Source organism: Puma concolor, chromosome A1 (genome assembly GCF_028749965.1).
Source record: "Puma concolor isolate L17-30 chromosome A1, mPumCon1.1.hap2, whole genome shotgun sequence".
In the NCBI taxonomy this organism is placed as follows: Eukaryota; Metazoa; Chordata; class Mammalia; order Carnivora; family Felidae; genus Puma; species Puma concolor.
This window is the reverse complement of record NC_141667.1, coordinates 61,892,720-61,917,300: the sequence shown is the minus strand read 5'-3', so window position 1 is coordinate 61,917,300 and position 24,581 is coordinate 61,892,720. Positions and strand designations below refer to the sequence as shown.

Genomic DNA, 24,581 nt, shown 5'->3' with positions numbered 1-24,581 from the left:
TGCCCCTCCCCTGTTCATGCTCTGTCTCTCTCTGTCCCAAAAATAAATAAAAACGTTGAAAAAAAAAAAATTAAAAAAAAAAAAAAAAGGGAATTCTCCCAGAATTTAAGAAGGTCATCTTAAAGGATGGGGTATCTGGGGCGCCTGGGTGGCGCAGTCGGTTAAGCGTCCGACTTCAGCCAGGTCATGATCTCACGGTCCGTGAGTTCGAGCCCCGCGTCGGGCTCTGGGCTGATGGCTCGGAGCCTGGAGCCTGTTTCCGATTCTGTGTCTCCCTCTCTCTCTGCCCCTCCCCCGTTCATGCTCTGTCTCTCTCTGTCCCAAAAATAAACGTTGAAAAAAAAAATTAAAAAAAAAAAAAAAAAAAAAAAAAAAAAAAAGGATGGGGTATCTGATGTGAAAGATAAAGTAGGAGTCAGCAGAGTAAGGCAGAAAAGTGAAAGTTTGATTCAAAAGAAATAGTCTTCTAGGTAGAGGAAACATTTTGCCCAAAGGCCTAGAATCTACAGAGAACACAGACTGTTGACGAAGCTGAAAAAAGTTTAGTACACATAAAGTATGTAGTACAAGTATGGAGGACTGAGGCATGAAACTGGTGACATACATAGAAAAGAGACTGGGAAGAACTTTGTAAGTCACATTCCATATGATCCAATTAAATGAGCTAATGCTTAAGAGGGTCTAGGACAGCTCCTAATACAAAATAAGTACCCACTAAATATTACTTTAGTGCAATCTAACTCTTAATTAACACTTTCCCCTTTTTTGCCACAATTTGGAATGTGACAATATACTCACCAAAAAATATATATATATATATTTTTTCCATCTGGTCTTCCTTGGTTGGTTGCCAGAAAACTAGTATGTAGAGAACTTACAAATGTGTTAGGTGGTCTGTTTCATTTGTGAAATGGGAACAATAACACCAAGTTTGAAAAAAACAAACAAAACAATACCAACTCTGCAGGATTACTGTTAAGGACTAGAGGAGTGTGAAGAGATCCTAAAAAGAGTGCCAGGGCACATATTAAAGACTCTCCAAAACCTCCTCAAACTTCCTATTAAGGCAGATTGGCAGACAAGCCAGAGAAAAAGAAAGCAGAAAGCTCTGGTTTCCCTTTAGGGTTATGCAGTAGGAATGCCTTAAAAATAAGATTGCTGTCGGACTAAACACTTTTTGGTAAGGAAAGATGCATACACCAAAAATGTTAAATTACAATGACCAGTCTGATGATGTGTTTATTTTTTCCTAATATGTAAGCTCTTTCAAAAAAGAAAAGTTGACCTTCCATAATTCACTTTTTTCATATTACCTTGTATTAAAGGATATATAAATATATCTGTCTTTTTCTGTGACTGTTTGTTGGTATCTAGAATTCTCACATATATATATAAAATATACATATATATTTTAATGCAACAAATAAAAATTGGGGGGAAAAACTCCTAAATCCCATTGCTGTAAACAACTAATCTCATCTTACATATTTCTTTCCAAGTATTTTAAACACAATTAATTTGAAGGCTTTTCTACTCCATATTACACTATTCTGATTTAAGATCCAGACCAAATACTGGGTTAGCAATGTCTGAAGAGTATTTGTATTCATTTTTGTGAAAGCAAAACGGCAAACTCTCTGGGTACATTTAAAATAAGACAATTTATCATAATTTGATTTACTCTCAACCTTCAAGTAACACATCTGGGATTTTAAAAGAGGCACCCTGTATAAATTTCATACCATGTAATTTTTGTCTGATTCTAATTTGTTTTACTATCCAACTAAAACATTTATTTCTAGTTCTCCCTAATGGTCTCATTCAATAGCAGCTAAATTCTAAGAAATTTTTACTGAAATTAATCCTAATTGGCAAGAAAATATCACAATATATTTGACTAAGGAAGCATCAAGCTACATCACTTTCTTAAAAAGCAAGTTAAACAAACCTGAAATAAACCAAAGGGTAATATTAACAAAATCAAACAAAAATTTCCCATTATACAACTATTGTGAACAGAAAACCATAAATGTACTGAAGGTTAAGCCAAATTTCCCAGGGGATAAGAAGCTTAGTTCTATATAAAAAGCTTACTCTAAATATTTCAAATTAGAAATCCTTCAACATTACTAATAAAAACTATAAATCCAAAGGAGGCAAGACTATCCGTAGGACTTCTCTTGCAGACAAGGTTTGGAAAGAGTTACTATTACAGAAGAAGAAAACTCAGTGTCACAAGTACTACTAAGTATCTGGTTAGGGTTCACATAAATGACCTCAATAATCCCTCATTATGCCTTAGGATCAATTCATCTAAATTTGCTGAAGCTAAAACTTCAATTATCATACTATGAGTGTGATTTAACTGTGGCCTCTCAAAGACATGTCTAGCTCTCCTGGTCCCCATCACTTACGTAAAAATGCTGAGCAATGAGCAAAAAATATACTGGAAACCACATAAAGAAGTAAATGTCCAAAAAATCCCAGAACTACAAAAAGAATAAATCTTTTGTTTCAAACCTTGAAATAAATATAATAAGGCAAAATCTATTAAAGTGTTTTAAATAATCTTAACTATTTAATGACTAGCCACATAAAAATAATATTCACTAACTCTCCCAACCTTTGAAGAAAATGGTAAATCTAGGCATAAAACAAGCAAATTAATCTCACAGTGTTTTCAATACCAATTAATCAATCAATTTCAATTGATCAATTAAATTTCTTAGGTAGAAATTACCCAAATATACCATTCAGCTTAAAGCTATTGTATGTGAGCATCTTTATTCATTTTCAGTAACATTTTTTTTAAAAAATCTCTAGTAAAAACCTACCTTTGAGGTTCTTTGAAGTTGATCACCAACATATGTTTTACGAAACTGATCCAAGAACCACAGAATTGCAAGCTCTATTTTCTCATTAGAACACTGAGGTAATCCGGTATCCATTAAAGATATAAGCTGAAAAACTCTTTTCATGAAGGAGAAAAAAAGGCTTCAGTAAAAATTCTTGGAGAAACAACATTAAAACATTTATTGTCAATGCAATGTAATACATAATCACTGTAAAAAATGGAAAAATACAAAAGCTTATAAAGAAGATAATTTAAAACCATGTGAAATTCTACTTCTAAGATATACTACAATTTGGTCTAATTGCTTCTAGTCTTTTTCCTAAAACACATACCTACATATATATGCATAGAAAGCTATAAGGACATACACTTATTATTTTACTAAAACTTTATATAGAATGCATATAACATACACATATAAATATATAATATGTATATACAGATATAAATAAACACCTATAGATATATATGCATGCATAAATACAAATTAATATCTATATCCATATAAAATTTTAGTAAAGGAAAAATGATATTGAATGTGTAGTTTTGTATTTTACCTTTTTATTAAACCTTGTGTTTTTATATAATTATGTATTTGGGAGTCACATGACTCAAATATTAAAACAATCAAGAGATACACCAATCAAGTTATATCACTTTTTCAATGAATAATAAAAATTTTACCTGAAATAACTTACAAGATGATCTTAATAAAATCAAGTATTTTTTTTAAGTTGGCTCCATGCCCAGCATAGAGCTCACTTTGGGACCTGAACTCACAACTCTGAGATCAAGACCTGAACTGAGATCAAGAGTCGGATGCTCAACTGCCACCCAGGAGCCCTAAAATCAAATATTTTTAATACAGGTATGCAACTATTATTATCAGATAATCATAAATGAACTAAAGGTTAAGTTAAATTTCCTAGAGAAAAAGTTTAACTCAATATAATGAAAAGCTTAGTCTAGAATTTTCAAAAGAGAAATCCTTCTATTATCTATTTTCATTAAAAATTTCTAGGGGCGCCTGGGTGGCTCAGTCAGTTGAGCGTCCGACTTCGGCTCAGGTCATGATCTCACGGTCCGTGAGTTCAAGCTCCGCGTCAGGCTCTGTGCTGACAGCTCGGAGCCTGGAGCCTGCTTCGGATTCTGTGTCTCCCTCTCTCTCTGCCCCTAACCCACTCTCATTCTGTCTCTGTCTCTCTCAAAAAAATAAATAAGTAAACATTAAAAACTTAAAAAAAAATTTCCAGTGGACGGCTAAGTGCCTAGTATTAAGAAAATCTGTTTATTTTAATAATCTTTCTAAGAGCTAAGAGTACAAGTTGTTGAGGAACAGCACCTTTGTCTCCTTTTTCTAACTGCACAAAGGCATTGGTGCCTAGCCAACCCACACACTTCCTTCCATGCATGCACACAGGAACACTGTTAATAGTTTATGTGTCCTTCCGGAGATTTTTTTAACTGTATACACAGGCAAATATGACTAAATATTCTCCTCTCAACTCTTTTAAACATATGGAACATACACTATACTTATGTTTCCAAACCTAGCTTGTTCCATTTAATAACTGATCTTAAGATCTTTCCATGTCAGACATCAAGAGTTTCTTCATTCTCTCTTGCAGCTGTTTAACATTTCATTGTAGAAATATACCATAATATTTTCAAACATTCCCCTACACATGGGCACTGAAGTTAAGAATTTTTTGCTGTTGCAAAATTGCTGCAATTAGCCATCTTATACAATCATTTCACACATGTACAGCTACAATATATGCTTCTAACAGTGAAACAACTAGTTTAAAGAATATAAACTTTTATAACGTTGATGATTATTAGCATATTGTTCTCCACAGAAACTGAAACAATTTATCTATCATCAGTCTAGGAGAGTGTCTGTATACACTCATATAAGATAATTCGGATGATATGAAAATTTAAAATTTATTAATATCTGAAAAATGCATCTCAGTACAGTTTTATTTTGTATTTCTGTCACGTACATGAGGTTAAAATTTTTCCGTGTTTTTAAGCCGTATATATGTCCTTTCCTGTGACCTGTTTGTTCATATCCTTTGCCAATTCTTTCTATTGGGCTCTCTTTTCTTTGCTGATTTCTAGAAATTCTTTACACACACACACACACACACACACACACACACACACACACACATATATTAGAAAACTGAGTCCTTTGCCTATGTAATGTGATTAATGCCATACAGAAGTTTTTGTTAGGTTTTTATTATGCAAAATTTTTTATCAGCTTTTTCTTTTATGATTTTACATAATAAAAAGGTCTTCTTCCTGAATATAAGGTATTTTTATGTTTCTTTTTTTTTTCTTTTTTTACATTTACCTCTCTGATACATTTGAACTTATCTTGAACACATCTTGTGAGATATGGATCAACATTATTTTTTCCCAGATGGCTACCCAGATGTTTCAACACCATTTCTGTCTTGTATAGTCTATCTTTTGCTCACCATTTCAATTATATCCCTTATCATATAGACTAGGTTCATGTATGCATTCAGGTTACTTTACTGGACCTTTTATTCTGTTCTAGCACCTAACTAAATATATCTTGATCAATTATTTTTTTCATATTATTTAACTTTTCCAAACATTATTTTTAATAGATGTATAATATTAAGACTATGTCAATATCTAACCATCTCATTTTGATGATAAATTCCTATTTCAGGGAAATATAACTACTTCCAAAGAATTCTACAAAGTATCTAAGTTATAGCATATGAAGTTCTTTTAAAAAGTTAGTACTGGGGCACCTGGGTGGCTCAGTCATTTAAGCATCTGACTTTGATCTCACGGTTCATAGGTTCAAGGCCCATGTCAGGCTCCACGCTGCCAGCATTGAGCCTGCTTGGGATTCTCTCTCTCCCACTCTCTCTCAGCCCCTCCCCCTCCAAAATAAATATATAAACTTAAACAAATTAAAAAGTTGGTACTTTTTGCCAAAGTGTTATGAAATAATATGATGAATACCATTTTATGGTTATTATTTCCTATATTTATATTATTTAAAAGTAACTTTCACCTACCAAATATTTTCAATACCATTAAAATTTATGAAGGTAAAGTTACTGAAGATTACATTTAAGAATTAGGTTACTATAACCGGTTGTTTGGTTTTTTTTTCCTAAGAAGATGTATTTGTTCTGTAATGTTTAGAGGAGTGACAAAGCTTTTAGTCTGGGTATTTTTTAATTAGCAGATTGTTGGAGTAATTTTTAAATAAATAGATATATTCAGCAAACTGTGTCTAGATCCAGGTGAGTTTTCAAGTGACTTAAACAGGCATATCTTGTTTCTGAATTCTTTATCGAGTGGGACCTCCCTTTTCCTACTCTAGCTCTCTGTTGGTTCTATGTACTTTCTCTTGTTTACTTTTATTTCCTTTTTATAGCATACATTCCAAAATCCTAGGAAGATGTGAAACCAAAAGACAGTTTGTTGGGATGTCTTTACAACTCATATTAAGCTGGTGATTTGCATTTGCCTAAAAGGCAATGGCATCCCAGCAGGAAAGCAGGAAAGAGTTCCCAGCAGGGTACAGGATCCATTTGTCAAAGAAGTTTTGGTAGTTGTACCAGAAGTTCAGTTGCAAAAGCCTAAGGTCCAAATAACCACGGCTTACACAATATGGGTATTTATTTCTCACTCAAGCAAATATCCAAGGCAGTCCTCCAGGACTAGTTAGCCCTCCACAGTGCATCAGGGATTCAGGTTCCTCACATCTTGTTGTTACATTTGCCTCCATTCACACAATCACTTTGTGGCCTAAGATGGCTTCTTCAGCTCCACCCAACAGGTCCACACATCTGGCACATACCACATTCACTTACATCTGACTGCCTAGAACACAATCACTTAACCATACCTAGCTGCAAGAGAGTCTAATAAATCTGGTCTTTATTCAGGTGGCCACATACCCACCGTAAGAATCAGGTATTCTATTACTGCAGAAGAAAGGAAGAAGAAATGCTGGACAGCTAGTAACCTCTGCCACAGTGCCCTTCAAAGATCTGTGGCTACCTCTAAAAGTGCTTAAGAATAAAACTTGCATTATATATATAATATTCACTTCCAGTTTCACTTTATTGTCCTACACATACTGTTTCATTTATGTCAAATTATTTCTGGTAAAGAGCATGGGGGGAATAAAAAGACAAGTATATCATTAAATAATTTCAATCCAAGTATAAAGCACAGCATTTCAAATTCAAAGAGATGAATTTTGGATAATCAGTTGTTTATATTCCCCTAGGTATCCAAATAAATAAGTATTCATTTAGTCAACAAATATCTGAGGGCCTACTATGTGGCAGGTGTGTATCAGGAGTTCAGAATATAAGTGAACAAGACATATATATTCTCAGTCCTCCAGAAACCTATCGTCTATACAGGGAAAGACATAAAATAAGGAATTAAAGAATGACAAGTACTATCATAAACAGTAAAAAAAAATTGGGGAAGATTCTTAACATTCTAGGATGGAAAACGGCAAAGAAAGAGTGTGTGGAGAGAAAGGAGAAAACATGTGTAACTATCCAGAGAACTATGCAGGGAAGAAAAGGCATGGCTCAGTTCAGAGCTAAGGAAAGTTCAATATGGCTGCAAAGCAGTCAGATGAAGCTAATCAGACAGGCAGGAGCCAGATTATGAACCTGATGAGCCATGTTGATTTTAAACCCAGTAGCAATGGAAAGTACTTGGCTCAGAGTTTGAGCAAAGCACCGACCTAATCAGATCTGTACTTCAGATTCAGGAAGCCAGAGAGGAAGCAAGGTGTCCACTTAAAACTGTAGCATGAATCCAGTTGAAAGATGATAGGAACTACAACAACAAGGGCTAGAAACAACTGGACTAAAAGGCATAACTAGAAGGTAGAGCTGACAGTATTTGAAAATGAAGACTACATGGATGCTGGTGAGAGAGAAAAAAGGAAAAGTTAAGAATAACTTCCAGGATTCAGACTTAGGCAATCGAGCGGATGGCAAGGAGACACGCGAAGAGGTCAGGGCTGGGAGTGGATAGAAGAGAGAAGTTTAATGTTAGCCACTGAATTGAAGACAAATATGAAACAGAACATGCAAGTGAAACAGTTCAACAGGTATCTGGAAGTTAGAAGATAACAATGACTGCAACACAGAATCACTGAGCAATGCTGAGGGCTCAGCTGAGGTGAAAACTGGCATTCTGATTGACAAATGGTACCTGTATAGAGGTATGCAATTCTTTTGTTATCACTTAACAGGTTAGAGAAAACTCTGAATTCCTTCAGGGTTAAGGTTTTGCCAGGCAGTTGAGGTAAAAATACAACGGTGAACAAAGCAGATAAAGCTTATTCCTTTCCTTACACTAGTGGAATGAGCAAATAAACATAAGGGGTAATAAAGACTAGGAAGAAACTAAACTAAGATAGGGTGTTATTATAGACTGGGAAATCAGAGGAAGAGACAGCTGCATATAGACCTACTTGACTGAAGTGAAGGAGTACCCTATAAACATCTGGAAGAAAGCATTCCTAGCAGAGAAGTGCAGAGGCCCTAAAGTGAGAACATATTGGTAATACTCAAATAGCAAGGAGGCCCTTGTGGTTGGGCTGAATGAGAAAGAGGAGGAAATGAAGTCAGAGAAGTAGTACAAGAGGCTCTGAGCCCTGGCAAGGACTCTGGAATCTGTCACGTGTGTGACAGGAAGCCACTGGAAGCTTATGAACAGAGTAGAGCACCACGATCTAATGGGAAAGAAGTTGAAGTCATCCATACGACAGCAGAGTCTGAGAGAGAGAACAAGACTCCGAGCTAGCTGCCAGAGGTTTCATGAGTAATGAAGGATGACTTGGAGAAGAACAGGCCAGAGAAGTGAGGAGAGACCGGGGGGGGGGGGGGGGGGGGGGGGGGGGGGGGGGTAACTGAGAAGAATAAGCCTAAAAGCAGCAGTCGCTCTATTAGCACGAGCAAACTGAGAAGACACAGGATGAATAAAACACAGTCTCTGGGTAATCACTCAAGAGGGTTACATTCTGGTAATGAGGAATGAAACGGAAATGACTATAAAATTATCTTTATTTAATTAGAATTGCATGGCCTGAGCACAAATATATTTATTTGCCAAGTTAAAGTAGCATATTTAAATATGTTAAAGTAACATGTTTTAATTATAATTATCACAATATTGGGAGCTTTTATGAATATTAACCTTTTCCTGATAAAATAGCATATAGGTTTCTGGCAGAAGCTTCATGGTCTTCTAATTTGGTATTGTTCCCCCAGGAGTTAAAAAGGTATCATGTAACAATACACAGAAGGCAACAGTATTACGGTTCCAGTTACTTGGAACTTCTTCATATGAAATTGATATTTTAAAATTCTACATAAAACCGTATTCTTATTTAATTTAAAATCTCAACATTTCACAACAGATATTTATATTTTTTCTATGCCCCACCTTGATCTTGAATCTGCTTAGCCCTGTTTACATACACACCAACCTCACCACTACCTCTCACCCCATCCCTGGCCTCAACCACTTGTCTTTTGGCTCCAGTAAGATTCACACACTTCCTGCAGTTGTAAATCTTTACCCGGGGAAGAGGTAAGGCCTAGAACAGCTCTAGCCCCTACCTCCCACCCCAACAGGACCAATAGAAGCTCTGGCTTCCCCAGCGATACCTCAAAGAGGCCAGGGAACACAACTATGAAGTATGAAAAGGTTGAGCACCCCGGGAGTAGACACTAACTAGTAAGAAACGGGACACAGAAATAAGCAGACAGAAAAATGCCTTGCCCTTAGTCCCCCATCCTGCCACCACCATGAACTGTTTTGAAACACATTGGTCCATGTGGCCTCTGGGAAAAACTCCTGTAACAGCAAGCAACAAGGTCTGTAATGTACCATCTTATACACTTGATTCTCATTATTCATGGTAGTTATGTTCTCAAAAGGCATTATGAAAACTGTATTAGTCAATACTGAACCACTGTGCTCCCAGAGGAAATACAGGGTTAGGTTCCTGAGGAACACTGGTGACAATGTTTTCATTAACCAATCTAACAAATAACCTTGTTTTATGTGTGTTTCTCTTTAAAGACATCTTATTTATTAATATGTATTGTTGATCATTAACATTGAACTCACAGCTAATAGCACAACTTGGACCTGAATGAGGCTTACTTAATGTACGTATTTTTTCTGTAAGGTACTTTACAGCTTTTTTGTTGTGCTTAGGAACATCAGACAGCACTTCAGCACTACATTGGGGACCACTGTAAATAGTAAAACCACCAACAAAAAGCACAAAAACGTGAGAAATATGGCACTAAACAGACAATGTAAAGGACACTTATTTACAGTATTAGAGTATGAAACGAGAAGGCAAAGCTGGGAAAATGGGAATCAGGCAACTCAAATTTCCATGCACATACATATCCAAAAATGCCTGCAGTAGCACCAGAAGCGTTGGTTTGGGGGTTACAAATAAACTTCAGCAAGTACACAAATTTGCAAAACTGGAATCTGTGGATGAGGATTATTGACGGTATTTGTTTTCCCCTGTTCTCTCAATTTTTCTTTTCCTTCATTTTTCCTTCCTTGAAAATGCACCTTTCTCCCCACTCTTCAATAAAACCTTAGACCATAATCTTCACCTAATGCTTTGTTTTCTAGGGAACGGCTAAAACGCAAATCAAATATTAAAGTTAAATATATTTGTTGCTTAAAGAAAAAATTAAAATTTTCTACTTGGCAAATATACACCTGCTTTTGTTTATTTCCTTGGCAAATATACCTGCTTTTGTTCATTTCCTGTTATATATTTCTCAGGAAAATAATGCCAGTGGGTACTTCTCTGCTTGATGATGAAAACTTTTAAAAAATCAAACTAGAGCAAAAAGTATACTTACTTTCCACTTTATTAAACATGTAATGTTATATTAAAAGATAGCACGGAGGCAAATTATTCACTTTGTTTAAAATTAACCAAAGCATTTTAAGAATGCCCCAATTCATATTTTAAAGTTATTCTATATTGGAAATAATGAATCTTAGAAAAGCTGAAAATATTTGTGTTCCATTCAGACTCCAGTTTCACTGCAAAGGGCTAGTTTAAAGGTAGAAAAGAATACGGAATGAAGAGAAATTTTCTATTCAAAATGGCAACAAATTTATTAAACACTTAGGAATATATTTAAGATTAGTAAGTAAGGAGAATGCCACAACCAGGTATAATAATTTTAAGAACTTTGCCACTGGGTGGTGGCAAAACTGGGGTGACATACATCTGGGCAAAAAGCGATGGACAGTCAATTGTCCAACAGAAGCTTTGTTTATGATTGTTGACAAGATTTTTCACCTCATGACCGTAGCCTTAGTAAGAAGCAATGAATTACTTGCCTTATATTTCTATTCTACACTGAGGAAAACAGACTTCCAAGATCAGTGGAAAAGAATGAAAAGCCTAGAAAAAGACCTAAAATCTTCATGTAAAGATATAAGCAGCATTTCAAATGTGTGAAGGATGAGGTTCACATTAATTGGTTAACACTATGTAAACTCTGGAAAAAGTATATAAGACAAATGTCAAATATATTAAGAATTAAATATAAAAAACTGAAACCATAAAAAAACTAGAAGAAAACATAGGTGAGTATTTTTATTATCCAGGTGTGGAACAACTTTTCTAAGCATGACCAATGGAGAAAATATGAAGGGAAAATTTCATAGATCTGAACATATAAATATTTAAATCCAGTAAGAAAGAAATTTCTAAAACAAATTAAAAACATGGAGAAAACATTTTCAAACTAAATAGCAAAATATTAAGATCTTTGATATATACTGGGTTCTTATAAACAAATTAGGAAAGATAATCACAAAAGAAAACTAGCTAAATGGTACAATCTATACATATTTAAAAATCACAGAGAAAATACAATTGGGAAAAATAGGAATGGAAAAGAATGTTTGACATCACTTGTAACCAAAGCAATACAAAATTAACACAAGATATTTGCTGTTATCTGGGAAAGATAATCCTATTATCTAGGGTTCAACTGCAGAAAATATGGTTAACTCTCAAAGCCTTTGAGTTCAGAGAATAAACTAGTATTGAAACTCTTTAACATGCTGTAGACCATTCCACCAACTCTACAGCCTTTAGGAATTAACTCTAATGAAATTATTTTGATCTAAAAGAATATTCACCTCAAAGCAGTTTACATTGAAGAAAAATTGGGAAACAACTTAAAATTCCCAAGACCAGGGTATGTTTAAATTAAGGAACAGCTTAGAATATTTAATGTCTAGGTAAAATCACAATATTATGCTTGATTTTTTAAAAAGAGAAGTGTTTGTGGGGCGGGGGTGGAGCAGATGGCATTTGGTAATATAGCACTTACCATTTGCCAGACATTGTTCTCAGCATCTTAAAAATATTAACTCATTTAATCCTTATAATAGCCCAAAATGAATTAGGTATTACTGTCCCCATTTTAGTTTACAAAACAGTATTCTAGTATAATTTTTGTTTAAAAAATGTTGGAAAAGACACATGAAATGTACATATACCCTCAAGCATTAATTTAAAAAATTCAAAGGTCTTTAGCAAAATGACAGTAATAGTTACCTTCAAATTAATCTATGACTTTTCTTTTTATTTGAAATATTTAAGTGTCCAATAAAAACACATACGACTTTGTTATAAAGAAAAATTTTATTAAAAAATAAATTAAAATATATAGAAAACCAACTCACGTGTATTATTCACATGTAGGAATTTTCCTCAGTGTTAAGGCAAGTAATTCATTGCTTCTTATTAAGGCTATAGTCATGAGGTGGAAAATCTAGTCAACAATCACAAAGCTTGTATTGGGTAACTGACTATCCACTGCTTTTTGACCACACGTATATCACCCCAATTTTGCCACCACCCAATACACACCAATTTAGCAAGCTTTGTCAGATCCTAAGAAATAAAAAGCAACTTAAACCTTCATTTAGACGCAAGTCTAAACACTATTTAGACGCAAGTTTAAAGTATATTTGACTATAACACTTATTAGAGATTTGACTTCTACAAATCACTTAACCTCTAACCTCTATTAGTTTTCTCACCAGTAAAAAAGAAAATAATACCTTCCTCAAATGGCCAAGTACAAAATGTTTTATCTTATAATTCCAGTTCAATAATAACTAAATTTCTTAACTACTTAGTAAATTTCTGTAAGTTTTATGGCCAGCACTTACCGACAGGATAATTCTCCATCCATAGCATCATGTTCATCTGTACTGGTATAGGTTAACCTTCCTCCAACAACTGTCCCAACTAAGTATACCAGCCATGCAAGACGTCCTAAAACATAACAGGAAAGAGAAATGTTTAGGAGGTATTTATAGAAACAATGTTTATATTGCAGAAAATTCTGAAATTGGCAAAGTGATCTATTCTTCCAAACAAATGATAAACTACTGTGAACTCAGTCCTTGACAGAGAGTGGAGTGAGTTTTAAGTTTATCAACGCAGCATAACAGTAAAAATTACAGATTTTACAGAGTTAAAGTTATGTTCCAAATCCCAGCTCGAACAATTTATGTGATCTTGCATAAGTTACTTACCCCTTTACACATTAGGGTTTTCATTTGAAAAATGGAGAAAATAATGTCTACCATGAAGACTTACAATTAAAATTAAATTGGACTAACAAAACACCTAAAGTAATGTGTAGAACCAGGGCTGTAAGTAAGTACTAATATAATCCACAGACCAGCATCTTTTCTGGTCACTGACCAAACATGGTCAATGTTATGATAATACCAGCCTGATCATTTTTAGTATTGTCCCTGTTTGAACCTAATAGATGGTAATAAATTTATCGCCTTTGTATTTTGTGCATAACTTTTTTTTTTTTTTAATTTTTTTCAACGTTTATTTATTTTTGGGACAGAGAGAGACAGAGCATGAACGAGGGAGGGGCAGAGAGAGAGGGAGACACAGAATCGGAAACAGGCTCCAGGCTCCGAGCCATCAGCCCAGAGCCCGACGCGGGGCTCGAACTCACGGACCGTGAGATCGTGACCTGGCTGAAGTCGGACGCTTAACCGACTGCGCCACCCAGGTGCCCCTGTGCATAACTTTTTAAAATACAAGACTGTTGTATTTTATGCATAACTTTTTAAAATCCAAGATTGTCACCATTCAAATCACATAGTCTGACAACAAAATTAACTTCACGGGCAATACTAGCAAGGGCTTAACTAACTATAACAGTGGCATGCATGGCATCTACAGTTTTCACAAAACTGAGTAATTCAGAAATGGAGGTACTTATTGAATGATTTTTATAAGGCATATATCATTTTACAACTTAGAAGCACTGATCCATGTGTCAGATTCTCCAAAATTTTCAAGACCTTTATGAACAATTAACAACATACCAGTTATCTTGCTAAAAAGAAATTTTGTGCTATTCTTAGGGACTGATTCTTCAAAGTTGACCAGGTTATTGCACAATACCAAAATCAATTATGTTCCTGTATTGAGAAACAAATCAATTATGTTCCTGTATTGAGAAACCTTCTCAAGTGAACTAAAGTTCAAGGGTATTAACTTGAATAGTCTTATGGATGTCTTTGCCTGTTGGAAGACTTAGGAAGGATAAATTCATGTAGAAAAAGAGCACATTCTTTCTATATTTCTGTGAATACTAGCCATCATTACTCTATAACTGATCAATTCCCTCTAACTTCAAAGAGAGACATCAGCCTATTGAGGTGACAAACTTCCTGTAAGTTAGAAATATAGCCTGGCAAATATCCACATCCCCTATTGTATTATAAAACGACAATGAATAAATCAGAATAGACCCAATTATGCAGGCTGGGACATAAACAATGTGAAACAGATTCAATAGGAGACAAAAACACTAATTTGATCAAGTAATTCATAAAACAGACTCAAGCCTCAAGATACACACAATTAATTTTTAAAAACTAACAGAACAAAAAGCCCATCTAGGAAGCTGAAGGTACTAAGAAAGTTGCCTATGTACTCAAAATTGTTTTATGATTAACATAAAAGTCTATTAGTAACACATGCTATCCCCTGATGACCCTACTTCTGTGGGTCCTCTCAAGTGATCTCTCTTCCACACTTCTTGTATCTCAGGCCTACAACATGGAGGTGTTCTTGACGTTCCTGATGTCTATTTCCAAAACATTCTCCCTCCATCAAAAGCACTCAGCTGACATCTTATGTCATCAAACTATACTACCAAATATCCTTTCTGGCTGCAATGATCTACTCTCCCTCAGGTTACTTTCCCTTACTTTTTGAAGGTGTTCATTCCTGGCTTGTTGTCACTCTTTCCAATAAGACTTCTATTATAATCAGTAGTGGCTTCAACATATACAAAGATGAATCTTCCAACACTAACAATCCTTCATTCTACTGGGAATCTCCAACAGATGAACCTATCACTTTCTTTAACAACTTTACTGAAATATATAATTCACATACCATACAATTCATCCACTTATAAAAGTCATTGTTTTTAAGTAAATTCACAGGGTTGTACAACCACCACCACAACCTAATTTTAGAACATTTCATCTCTCACCAAAGAAATTCCACTCCATACCCCTCAATTCACCCCCATCCCCAAGCAACTACTAATCTACTTTTATGTCTCCTCAGATTTTTCCCATTCTGGACATTTCATGTCAACAAATCATATAACATGTAGCTTTTGTAACTGTCTTTTTCACTTAGCATAATGTGTTCAAAGATCATCCATGTTGTAGTTTGTATTGGTACTTCATTTTTTATAGCCAAACAACATTCCATTGTTTGAACTTATGGTTGCTGGTGGGGTGGGGTGGCGGGTGTTGAAGGACAAGCAAGATGGGTGAATGGGAGGGAGAAATAGAAGCTTCCAGTTATGAAATGAATAAGTCATGGAAATAAAAGGCACAACATAGGGATTACAGTCAATGATACTACCATAGTATTGTATGGTGACAGATGGTAACTACACTTGTGGTAAGGAATCCATAATGTATAGAAAAGGTGAATCACTATGTTGTATACCTGGAACTAATGTAACACTGTGTATCAACCATATTTTTAAAAAATTCCATTGTTGGACATAGCACATTTTATTCATCTATACACCAGCTGATGGGCATTTGGACTGTTTCTACCTTTTGACTTTAAAAATAATGCTGCTATTTACAGAAACAGCCCAGTGTCTTGTCCATGATATATATATATAGATAGATATAGAGATATCTATATATATAGATAGATCTGTATATATATCATACACACACACACACACACACACACACACACACACACACACACACACAATGGAGTATTACTCAGCCATAAAAAATGAAATGTTGACATTTGCAGGGACATGAATGGAGCTACAGAGTATTATGCTAAGTAAAATATAAGTCAGTCAAATACCACGATTTCACTCATGTGGAATTTAAGAAACAAATGAACAAAAGGGGGGAAAAAAGACAGGCAAACCAAGAAACAGACTCAACTATAGAGAACTGATATTTACTAGAGGAGAGGTGGGTGGGCGGTGGGTGAAACAGGTGATGGGATTAAGGAATGAATACACTTGCTGTGATGAGCACCGGATGTTGTATGTAAATGTGGAAACACTGTATTGTATACCTGAAACTAAAATTACACTGTATATCATCTAACTAGAGTTTAAATACTTAAAAAAATAATGCTGCTTTGAATATTTGTGCACAGCTTGTATGTGGATAATTTCTCTTGGGTATACCTAGAAATGGAATTACTGAGTCATATGATACATATATTTTTAACATTTTAAGGAATGGCCAAACTGCTTTCTAAACCAGCATTACCACGAGCAATATATGAAGGTCCAAATCCTATCAACACTTGTTATCATCTTTTTGATTATACCCATCCTAGTGAGTGTGAAATGGTATCTTGTAATTTTAATATATCCTTTCCTGATGACTAATGATTTTGACCATCCTCACATATGCTTACCAGCCATTTGCAGGTCTTCTTTGGAGAAAGGTCTGTTTAAATCCTTTGCTCATTTTTAAATTGAGCTGTTTATCTTTTTTTATTATTGAGCTGTAAGGGTTCTTTATATATTATAGATACAAGTCCCTCATCAGATATGAAATTTGCAAATATTTCCTCCCATTCTCTGGGTTGTGTTTTCACTTTCTTGATGGTATCCTTTGAAACATTCTGAGATTTTTAATTCTGATGTCAAAATTTTGAATTTTTCTTTTGTCACTTCAGCTTTTGGTGTCACATTTAAGAAACCACTGCCCAACCCAAAGTCATGAAGATTTACTCCTATGTTTTCTTCTGAGTTTCATAGTTTTAACTCTTACATTTAGGTCTATGATTTATTTTTACTTAATTCTTGTATATGGTGGGAGATATTGGTCTTATTCTTTGCATGTAGTATCCAATTGTCCCAGCACCATTTGTCAAATAAACTATTCTTTTGTCATTGAATTGAATTTGCCACTCTTGTCAAAGAGCAATTCATTATACATTGAAGGATTTATACCTGGACTCTCAATTATATTTCACTATTCTAGTGTCTATCTTTATGCCAATTCCACACTGTCTTGACTACATTTCCTTTTTCTTTTTTTTTTTTATTTATATATGAAATTTATTGTCAAATTGGTTTCCATACAACACCCAGTGCTCATCCCAAAAGGTGCCCTCCTCAATACCCATCACCCACCCTCTCCTCCCTCCCACCCCCCATCAACCCTTAGTTTGTTCTCAGTTCTCAACAGTCTCTTATGCTTTGGCTCTCTCCCACTCTAACCTTTTTTTTTTTTTTTTTTTTTTTACATTTCCTTTTTAATAAATTTTGAAATCAAGATGTGTAAGTCCTTATACTTCATTCTTTTTCAAGCTAATTTTGAATATTCTGGGTCTTCTGGATTCCCTTATGAATTTAAGGATCAGCATGTCAATTCTTGCGCTGAGGCCTGCTGGGATTTTAACAAAGATTGTGCTGAATCTATAGGTCAATTTGGGGAGTACTGCCATCTTACCAATATCAAGTCTTGTGATCCATGACCACAGGTGTCTTTCCACATAGTCAGATCTTTAATTTCTTTCAACAATGCTTTATAGTGGTTGGTATATAAGTCTAACCCTTTTTTTTAAACTTATGCCTATGTAATTTATTCTTTTTTGATGCTATTTTACCTGAACTTATCTTCATTCTTGATTAATTGGTAATATATAGACATGTTATTGACTTTTGTTTACTGATCTTATATCCTGCAACTTTGCTAATCTCTTACTAGTTGTACTAGTTTTTTGGGATCTTCCATTTATTCAGTCTCTTACAAACTTCATGTCTTCTCTACCCTGCTTACTTAGCTTCAGTTCTATGCTCAATTGTTATAATCTATGCCTTATACCACTTCAATTCCTCTCTGGCTCTGACACACTCATCTTACAAACCCATGACTGTTTAAATCCAATTCCCTACCTAGTCTTTGCCTATACTTACACAGCTTAATATAACTAGAGAAAGATACAATCATGTTGACCAGCCTCACTTTGAAGTCACCTTCTCAGTAAGGCCTTCCGTAGCCACCCTATCAACTTTTAATACCTACTGTAAGTAGCACACCTTCCAGACAACCATCATCAATTCCTTCTCTCCATGTATGCACAAGCCATCAAAAAGTGGAGTTTATTCTTCCAATTCTTTATAAGTGTATGCTGGATTATGACTGCTTTGACCAAAAGAAAATGGTGGAAGTGACATTATTCCAGTGCTGGGATTAGTCTTTACAAGAACCAACAGCTTCTTCTAGTCTCTTAGGGAATGTTCACACTGGGGAAGCTAATCACCATGTAAAAAGACCACATACCCTGAAAACATCATACTATTAAGAGGCCCAAGCTAGCAATGCAGAGAGAAAAATGCCAATGAGAGACTATTCACCAAACATTCCAGCCCAGATACCAGACTTGTGAATAAAGAATCATTCATGTGACTACAATGCCAGCTGTCATCTGATTACAATGCCTGAAGATCCCAAATGAGAATCATCCAGCTAAGACTTATGAATACCAGAGAACACTGAGAGATAATAACAAAATGACCATTATTTGATAAACTACTAAGTTTTGGTAAGTGATAACCAGAACATAATCTGCCAACATTTCATACCCTTCTTCTCTGCTTCATTGGTTTTATTTTCAGTACTTATCACTTTCTAATATATCTTAGGTATTTATCTTGCTTTGTTACCTGTCTATTCCAACAGAATATCAACTGCATAACTGTGATTTTTTTTTAATTTTTATTTATTTATTTTTTTGTCTATTGCACTTCCAGAGCCTAAAGCAGTGCTGGCACATTGTAAGTTATCAACAGACATGGGTTACTGAATTAAGAAATTACATAAAAAAAAAAAAAAGAAAAAGAAAAAGAAATCATTACATAGAAAAGATAGCATGAAACAGGCAAGAACAAGTTAACATTTTATTATCAATTTAGTAAACATTAAAATGTAGAGTCCTTACTAAAAATGAATGTTAATGGTAATTATATTTTTATTGCTTAAATAAGACAAAAGCAATTTCTTCTCAAAGCATACTCAATCCAAGATGTAATAAAGTCTATCTTCTTCATTTGCAGATTCTCTTATCTAAAAATTTGTCAACTTGGTAAAGTTTATTTGTAACTCCAAAAATACCTGTGACCATTCATGTGTAAGTGGACAACAACAAAATCTAAGCTGCCCAATGTGTACATTCCAAGCTTAGGTAAAACAAAGCAACACTCTGCTTTCTTGTTTCATCTTTCATACTATAAACAAGTAAGTAATCTTTCATGGTCTTTTTGGTGCCCAATTTTTTTTTTTTTTTTAATTTTTTTTTCAACGTTTTTTATTTATTTTTGGGACAGAGAGAGACAGAGCATGAACGGGGGAGGGGCAGAGAGAGAGGGAGACACAGAATCGGAAACAGGCTCCAGGCTCCGAGCCATCAGCCCAGAGCCTGACGCGGGGCTCGAACTCACGGACCGCGAGATCGTGACCTGGCTGAAGTCGGACGCTTAACCGACTGCGCCACCCAGGCGCCCCGGTGCCCAATTTTTTTATACTCAAATTTGTGCTTTCTGTTGGTGATTTTACTATTTAAAATACTGCCCAAGAATAGTGAAGTGCCACATGGTGGTCCTATGTGAAAAAAGTCTGTTATGTGCCTCATAGAGAAAATATATGTGTTAGATAAGCTTCATTCAGGCATGAGCGCTATGGCTATGAGTACAATGTTAGTGAATCAACAATATACATTAAACAAGGTGTTTTAAAACAGGAACACATATAAAACAAGGTTATATGTTCATCAGCCAATGAAAATGTTGTGACCAGGGGCTGCAGGAACCTCTACCCTAGAAACAATAGTTTAATATTTGCTAATTCAGTGTTAATAGCAATGTTATAGATCATAAATTCCAAATAAGGAGATTTGACTATCTTTCTCAGAATCTTACAGAGGTCATTATTAATAGATTATGCTGCAACTGTGCATGGGACATACACATTTTGAGTAATGGATGTGAATCTGAAACACTGCAAGCATAATTTTTGGTGAGTACAGTGCAATAATTTACCTACCCAATGGGAGTCATTATTTAAAAAATATCCTACTGCAAATTTTTTCAAAATGAAAAATATTATTTAAGTATAAATAATAACCTTCTTTATATGTTTTATCAATTTAGATATTCAGAGACTGGTTTTTCATTTATTTATTCATTTTTATTTATTTGTTTTTTATTTGAGAGAGAAAGCACGAACAGGAGAGAGGCAGAGTGGGGCTCAGTGCAGAGTCTGACACAGGACTCAATCTTACGACCCTGGGATCATTATCTGAGCCGAAATCAAGAGTCAGACACTCAACCGACTGAGCCAACCAGGCACCCCACAGATACTTGTTTTTCTTTTTTTTTTTCTTTTTTTAAATGTTTATTCATTTTCTGAGAGAGAAAGAGAGTATGAGTGGGGGTGGGGCAGAGAGAGGGAGACACAAACTGAAGCAGGCTCCAGGCTCTAAGCTGTCAGCGCAGAGCCCAATGCGGGGCTCAAACCCACAAACCACAAGATCATGACCTGAGCCGAAGTCGGAGACTCAACCGACTGAGCCACCCAGGCGTCCCTAGATACTGGTTTTTCTTAAAGCAAGCTTGACTATTACTAAAAATAATAGCAAACATTTACATGGTATTTTCCATGCACTAGGCAATATTTTAAACATTATCTATTACCTATATTTATATCCATTTAATGTCACAAATATTCCTATTAAGTACTGCGGAGCTATGATTCCCATACAGACAATGGAGTTCCAAGAGTTCATTCTCATACCATTAGGAGATACTACTTCCTCTCAAGATCGATGAAAGGGAATACTCAAACACCACCATTGACAATTAGCTGGACCACAATGATCCAATAATATCTTACGAGCCAAGAATCTCTCGAGTTTTTATTTAACACATTTTAATTCCTAATCCTGAATTTTTTCTGTCTCCAAATTTTAATCACAGATGAGACTGCATCTGCTTTTGGGATCATGTCTAGGGTCTTTCATACTTCCTTTGATTCCCAAACTGCCTGCAATAAAACCAAGTATATGTGACACATGAAATAAGTATGTGTTGAATAGTTAAACTTAAAATAAGCAAACTTATTTTGGAGGCTTATCACTAATGTAAACTCAGAAACATCTGCTTATTAGCTCTTGATAAAAACAAGCCTACTTGAAAATAGTCAAAGAATTCCTCATGCATGTAATTTTCATATCTCTCTGTTGAAATATCAACACTAAAAAATGAAGCAGTACATTTTAGCTACCAAGAGCACAGGCTGAGTTAAAATCCTGCCTCTACTATCAATAAGGTAGTTACTTAATTTCACTTGGATTTAATGCCCTCATCTATAAATATGAGGGTGATACTTACACCTGGCTCTCAGGCTTGTGACAAACACTAAATAATATTTTTCATAAAAAGTGGTCATAATAATATTCACTATAAATGCTCAGTACATACTGGCTGTTATTACTATTATTATGTTTATAAAAATAGCCATCCCCTTTTTAGTTCTTCTGTATCAAACCTACAAAAACCAAAACATACCAATGCTACATTTATATGTTCTTCTGAGTTTTACTTTAGAAGCTGCTCAAGAAAATTAAGTCACACAATTTTTAAGAGCTTTTCCTCTCTGCCAAAGAGGCTTATTGCAATTAAAGCTAGTTACCATTAGCCATATATACTTTCTTAATGCCATTTGTAAAACAAACACAAAAAAACTGTAAAGTAAAAAAAAAAAAAAAATATTCCAAGTAAAACACATTCATGTACTTTCCTATGTGGCACGTTCTGCTATAGGGATATAACTAAACAGGTGTGTGTCTGGGGTAGGCTGAAAAGGAAGAGAATCCATGCCCAAAGGATTGAACCTAGTGAGAGACAGATAACGGGGAAAAATGATTTCTTCAGTGCAGCTGATGAGTATCACTGTCCAATAATAGAAAAATAAAAGATACTAAATACAGGACATGAATTTCTCAAATTTAAGTTTTTTATTTTTTAATTCCTTTTATTCTGTGACTTTGAAATTAAGGCTTGTATATCAAAACATGCTATGCAGAAATAGCATGAGATCAATTGTGAGTATTTTTTTTTCTGAAATTATGGTAAATTCTGAATGGAGGTTTGTTTATTCAGAGGAAAAATAAAATGTTTATTTCCTCTCCTTGTTTTTGGAAACAGTGACTTCTATTATATACAACAAACAACAAAGCAGGCATTTCTTAACCTTAGAAACTTAACCACTGCCTGAATAAATTAGGATTGGTGTTAGAAATCAACAACGGAATATAAAGGCATTATTTTTAAGCTATCAAACATAATTTTCATATTTAACTGACTGAGAAGTAGTATTTCTCATACACATCCTTTCCCTAAACCTCAACAATTTTAGACTGACAGTATTCAAAATAATAAATGGTACTTTGGTTACAGAATTCTGTCCACAAAGTTTAAAGAACCATGTAAATCCGTAAATCGAAATTACATTTAGAAATTTAAATATCCAATAAACAAGTTTCATATCTACACATTTGTTTTGAATATCATCTTTATAATGAGACTAAATTTCCATTATAATTTTCCATTTTTCTATTTATTCTGAAATGTTCAGGGCACTTGTTTTAGCAGCTGTTCAAGCAAAGAACATTTTTTCCTTTAACAAAATAATTATTGCTGTAATAATCTGTAATTATGGTTTATAACTGCAATAATCCCAAAGAAATCAGTCATTACCATAGATCACAAGTAATCGTTAACTACTGTTAATGACCTATTTCTTAGGGATTATTGTTTTTGTAAACCATGACCATATCACCACAAATATGGAAGAGCAAGACAATATAATACAAATGAGATCATAATATAATAATAAACTTATTTTGTAACATTAAAAGCCATTAAGCATCTAAATTAAAGCACACATAACGAGAGCATATAATTTTCTTTGTTCAACACTAACTGAAGTGTTTAGTCTGCACAAAAGAAATTGAATACCGCTACATACAACAGTATAAACTAGAGCCACATTAGGCATTTTTTTTGTAATACAAAACAATTATTTTTAAGTAGACCAGAGATATCTTTGAAAGTAGATTCCTTCCCACTGACTTTTTGTTTTTATTTATTTATTTATTTTTTTACCATTTATTTTCTAGAGACAGAGAGAGAGACAGAGTGTCCGTGGGGAAGGGGCAGAGACAGGAGACGGAGAATCTGAAGCAGGCTCCAGGCTCTGAGCTGTCAGTGCAGAGCCCAACGCGGGGCTGGAACCCTGCTTAACTGACTGAGCCACCCAGGTGCCCCACCCCACTGTCTTTTTACCAAAAAAAAAAAAAAAAAAAAAAAAAAAAAAAAAAAAAAAAAGCAGCAAGGAAACAAATGTTAACAATTTTCTATGTATTGAGCATTAGACACTGAATTATTATTAAAAACACATAGTATATCTTATGATAAAAACTCTGAATTTATATTAATCAAGAATCAGGTCTGACTTCATTCACTAGATACCCCTATTTAATATCAATAAATTATTACATTGACATTAATTCCATTCATATATCTCAGAACAGCTATATTTTCATTTGGTATCCTTTTGTAGGAAAACAGGTATTTGATTTTACATCTGAATTTTTTTACATTGTAATATAATATTTGCTATATCTGAAGCTATATGTAATGGATATGAAGTATAATAAAATAAACACCAGTGAACTCCCTATCCAACTTAAGAACCAAGGCTTTACCAATACAGTCACACACCTTCATACTCCTCCCCTAGCTTATCCCCTTACCTGCCACCCGAGAGGTAACCATGATCCTGTATTTGGTGCTTATTATTCTCTTGAATTTTTTTTCTCATTTTACCACTTAGGCATATATTCCTAAAACAATATATTTTTAGTCTCACTTGTTTGGGGCTTTATTAAGTGTCTCATACTATATACAGTTTCCTGAAAATTGCTTTATTTCACCACCTATCTTATCTCTGAAATTCATCATAAGTATACCTGTACTTCATTCCATTTTACTGTTATATGTTACTC

The 24,581-nt window shown here is 34.5% G+C and overlaps 1 protein-coding gene across 3 annotated transcripts in view; it reads right to left on the bottom strand.

The window, feature by feature from the left end:
• RANBP17 (RAN binding protein 17) overlaps nt 1-24,581 on the bottom strand; it is a 340,310-nt gene that overhangs the window by 262,869 nt on the left and 52,860 nt on the right. For all 3 annotated transcript variants that reach the window (XM_086714573.1, XM_025923706.2, XM_086714706.1), the window contains 2 exons: nt 13,130-13,235; nt 2,835-2,970 (listed from right to left, as the gene is read on the bottom strand). In XM_086714573.1, the coding sequence (XP_086570699.1) occupies nt 2,835-2,970; nt 13,130-13,235 (242 nt within the window). The remainder of the gene's footprint in view (nt 1-2,834; nt 2,971-13,129; nt 13,236-24,581) is intronic.